General features: G+C 37.5%; 1 protein-coding gene across 1 annotated transcript in view; it reads left to right on the top strand.

The window, feature by feature from the left end:
* The first annotated feature begins 3493 nt into the window (after nucleotides 1-3493).
* Nucleotides 3494-4729, top strand: part of LOC106880408 (uncharacterized) — a 2290-nt gene continuing 1054 nt past the window's right edge. The window contains exons 1-3 of the mRNA XM_014930323.2: nucleotides 3494-3848; nucleotides 4299-4346; nucleotides 4489-4548. Of these exons, the coding sequence (XP_014785809.1) occupies nucleotides 3620-3848; nucleotides 4299-4346; nucleotides 4489-4548 (337 nt within the window). The 5' untranslated portion in view covers nucleotides 3494-3619. The remainder of the gene's footprint in view (nucleotides 3849-4298; nucleotides 4347-4488; nucleotides 4549-4729) is intronic.

Raw genomic sequence — 4729 nt, 5'->3', positions numbered from 1 at the left:
TGTGTGTGTGTGTGTGTGTGTGTGTGTGTGTGTCTGCGTTTGTGCCCCTAACATCGCTTGACAACCGATGCTGGTGTGTTTACGTCACCGTAACTTAACGGTTCGGCATAAGATACTGATAGAATAGGTACTAGGCTTCCAAACAATAAGTCCTAGGGTTCATTTGCTCGACTAAAGGCGGTGCTCCAGCATGGCCGCAGTCAAATGACTGAAACAAGTAAAAGTAAAAGTATAATTAAAAGTAATGTTAAGCGATAGGCCATTCTTAAGATTAAGAAAAAAATCTAACAGTTCTAATGTTAAAAGTTATCAGCGATGTCGCTGGAGAGCACATGGAATCACGTGATATTCATTTCTGGAGTGAGGATATTAATATACTCTCATATACACAGCTGCTATCACTCTTAAGGAACACCTAGGAGAAATCTGCAGAGTACATGGTAATGAAACTACTAAACGGAAGCGACCAAGATGAAAAACAGACCTTGAAGAAAACATCAACATTCTACGCCGCTATATTTGATAGCAAACTACGATAATAAAATGTAAAAGGAATAATGAGTTTACACCTCATCAATTACATCTTAAGAGTAAATTAACAAAACTCCATAGTAATTCTTCACACCAAGGTATTGAGGGAAGGTTAATTACACCAAAACACGAACTCGGTGCGCTGAGCGAAAATCGTCGCTACTGTAGGCGAATTTTTTAACCGAGTCTGTATAAATCACACGTTTACTTCTAACTGACAAACATTATATAAACATATGAGGAAGGAAAATATTACCGTTCAGAAAGACCCCTCTCAAGAACATCTTGAGTCATGCTGATTGAAAATCTTGAACGAAAAGCGGGATCTCAAGCTCAATGCACCGTGGTTAAATGCAGTAAAGAGAGAAATCTGTACCAACATCAACTGTAAAACATATGCAATTGACCCGGAAACTTTCAGCATTTCTGCAGGCAAACATCCTAATGGGTAGGCACCTGGAAGGGACCTAATAGTCAGATACTGATATAAGAGGCTGACATTTTACAGTTAACCACTAATATGTATCTTCAGAAGCACAATGGACGGTCAGATTGTTATACCAAATTGGCTTGCTATAGCACGGACAAATCTCGTATCCAAGAATGAAACCACCGAGTTGGCTGAAAATTATAGGCCTATTGCTTGCCTAAACATTATATACAAATTGTACACAAGCAGCATCAACCAATTCCTCCAGAATCACTATGAGTCAAATATTATAGTGACTGAGGAGCAATTACTGTGCTTTTGGACTGATGAACGGAATGGAATTTGGCCTAAAGCAATGTTCAGATTTGATTGTTTGACAGGGAAAAATCACTCTCCCAGATCCCACACATGTTCATCAATGGTCTCATTATCTCATCTGTCCCACAGAAATAATGCTATAAGTACCTAGGCATTGATGAAAATATATCATACGAACGTACTTTGAATAAATATAGAGTAACCTAATAATATTATACCAGACTTAGAAAAATATGGCAGTCAGAAGTCTCCTCTAACAGCATGACAATATTCCACATTTGGGATACTTGACTTGTCTGTTGAAGAAATCCACTCCATAGATGTGAAACCCGCAAGATATTGACATCAATTGCGAATCTCCACAGAAATAGTAATAACCACAGGATCTACCTAAGAAGAGATAAAGGAGGTAGGGGCTTGAGATCAGTGCAGACAGCCTTTGAATGTCACAGTTTCTCTCAGACAGATCTTGCTAAACAACAGCAGCAAAAATAAACACATCGAATGTGTTTATACTGAAAAGTGAAGAATACAATGTCCTTCGTGTCGGCAGCGAGCTACTCAGAAAGCACTCTCTTCCTTATGACCCTTATGACCTCCCATACAACTACAAAAGATCTGGACTAACGTACCTCAAAAAAAAAAAAAGTTGGAGGTGAAATGCTCAGCACACGCACACACAAAAACGACCTTTCTTGGGTATGCATGCCGTAGGCTTGAAAAAAAAAACAGCAACTTTGACATGAAGCGAAGTCTTTCTTTGACTCGTGACCGCTACATCACATCACATTTCCAAGGCTATGCATTTAAAATCCCAAAAGTGGAGATTGTTAATAAATACCTACTGACACGAAAGAGACAATGACGCCCTTGGAGTTCCAAGAGGCAACCGAAAATGTAGACTATGTTATATTTCTGTAGGAGACGTGTCACACATGTGATTAAAATGTCATCAAAGTACCATCAAAAATGTCATGAAGGTACTACCTCCTTACGGGACACGACGTTGTCGCGAAAACGATATACAACACCATCCGGAAAAAAGACTGCCATGGAATAAATATAATCCCTCTGTTATTGAATAAGCAATACATAAGCAATATGGAACATAAGCAATATGGAGCTATGGCAAAGAACGAATAAAGTTTCGATTAGGGAGCAAATATTTAAGAAAAAGTGGAACTGGATTGGTAGCACAATTAGAAAAGACACACCAAATGTAGCGAAAAGTGCTTTACAGTGGAATCCGGATGGATATAGAAAGAGGGGGTAGACCTAAGAACTCGTGGCGTAGATCAACACAAAAGAAACTAGAGAAAGAGGGACATTCATGGCAGAGTATAAGTACAGAAGCGAAAAATTATGCGACATGGAATTCAATTATAAGTGGCCTATACTCCGCGCTGGAGGGTTAAAGGCAAGAAAGAAAGAAGAAAGTTATTAAATACATACACAAATTTTAGCGCCAGAAATACTGGTGCAATATTCCTTTCAAAATATCTGCGAAGTGTAATCATAAGAGGCCAGATGTTGTTGCTTGGGACAGACAAGAAAAAGTGTGTACCGTCGTCAACTGTCAACTGTCATGCAGATGTGAATAGCTCTTTGAAGATCAAAGAGAGAGAAGATAACTATCGACAACTACTTCAAAACCTTCAGCTTCTATATCCAGATTATAAATTTATATTTATACCAATAATAATTGGTTTTGTAAGTGAATGCCAAACTGTATGTCTAGATAAGCTTACAAGTCTGTAAGCGGAATAGTAAAACAATGCAAGACTTTTCTCAGGTTTAAAATGTGGTAGTGTTTTTGTTATCAACATTCCAGCGATGGAGTTTTATATCTACCTTTGTTAGAGACCAGCTCCTTCTCCAAAGGAAGAATTTAAATGATTAAAAACAAAACAAAACAAAAAAAACACACACACATACAAACACTATATTTTATTATTGAAACAAAAAAAATTTGTATGTGTGAGTTTTTGCGTGGGCCATTTCAGTTATATATGAGTCTGTCTGTATGACTATTGTATCTTTGTGCGTACATGTCTGTATGAGTGCATGAATATGTTTGAAAGCATGTTTTTTCTTAGCTAACACTTTGTGCCCTATGTTGTTAATAATAAATTAATTGAAATTCAAACCGTTATTTTGGACGGTTAAATTACAATTATGACGTCATAATACCGATGTGAGAAAAACGTAATATTTTTCCGCATTCATTTGCGATACTTTGGCCATTGCTAACAGTTAACTTCTTGTAGGTTACTATTACAATCCATAGATTTGCGTTAATATATTTGCTAATAATTTGTTTGTTTTAATAGATATAACCAAATGTCTGACGTTCTACACCGGCCGGGCTTCCTTACGCGACTTCGTAAAGGGGCTCGAAACTTTTTCTCCAGATTATTACCCTGCGTACGACGACCAACACTTGCAGACACTTTTGAAGATGTCTCAGATTTTACTTCATCGTTATCATCGCTATCAGACCTTTCCCCCATGTCACCAACAGAAGATTTCCCTAGAAATCACAATGAATCTGCTATAGCTCATAGACAGGGTGAGTTTTGCTGAAAATAGTTTAAAAGTTACAAAGATTCTTGTATATCTTCTTTACACATATGTATGTATGCATGTATGTATGTATGTATGTGTGTATGTATGTGTGTGTATGTGTGTACGTATGTATGTGTGTATGTATGTATGTAAGTAGGTATGTAGGAATATATGTACGCATTTATGCATGTCTGTATGTTTGTATGTATGTATTTTTGTATGTGTGTGTATATATATTTGTGTATATATATGCACTACAATCACACACATGTGGGTAAGCCTCTGAAAGCTTGCATTGTGTGTGCGTGTATGTGTGAGTATTTGGATGTGTGATATAACCACCTAGGTGGGGCTACATTTGATAAATATAGCAACAAAAATACTCCTCAAAATACATCGGACTCTTCCCCAGAAACATGTATGTTTCTTATAATTATTTTTGTGTTGCTTACAGATTTTACCCACCCTGACTTTGACCAATATGAACGGACTTCCTTTGAAGGTAAATACTAATAATTTATGACCTAACGAATTTTTAGTTGACAGTGTAAATTGTGTTATGCGTTTATTTATCTCTTATACTTTTGTGTTTCTCTGAGACAGTCTGTGTGTTTTTATTATCTTTTGTCTATTTGCATTTCCAGATTCATCATCCACATACACCGACCCTTGGGCTGACCTGGTTAACGAACCATCATATTTTGGTAAGTTTCGAATTAATGTAGTTTCTAGTGTTCACTGAATAGTAAAACGTGTTACGACTGATTCTCACATATGTGCCAGTCTACCTACCCACCTACCTACCCACCTACCTACCTACCTACACACTTACCTACCCACCTACCTATCCACCCACCTGCCCACCCACCTGCCCACCCACCTGCC

Source organism: Octopus bimaculoides, chromosome 13 (assembly GCF_001194135.2).
Source record: "Octopus bimaculoides isolate UCB-OBI-ISO-001 chromosome 13, ASM119413v2, whole genome shotgun sequence".
NCBI lineage: Eukaryota > Metazoa > Mollusca > Cephalopoda > Octopoda > Octopodidae > Octopus > Octopus bimaculoides.
The sequence above is the reverse complement of the archived record's forward strand: the minus strand, read 5'-3'. Positions and strand labels throughout refer to the sequence as shown.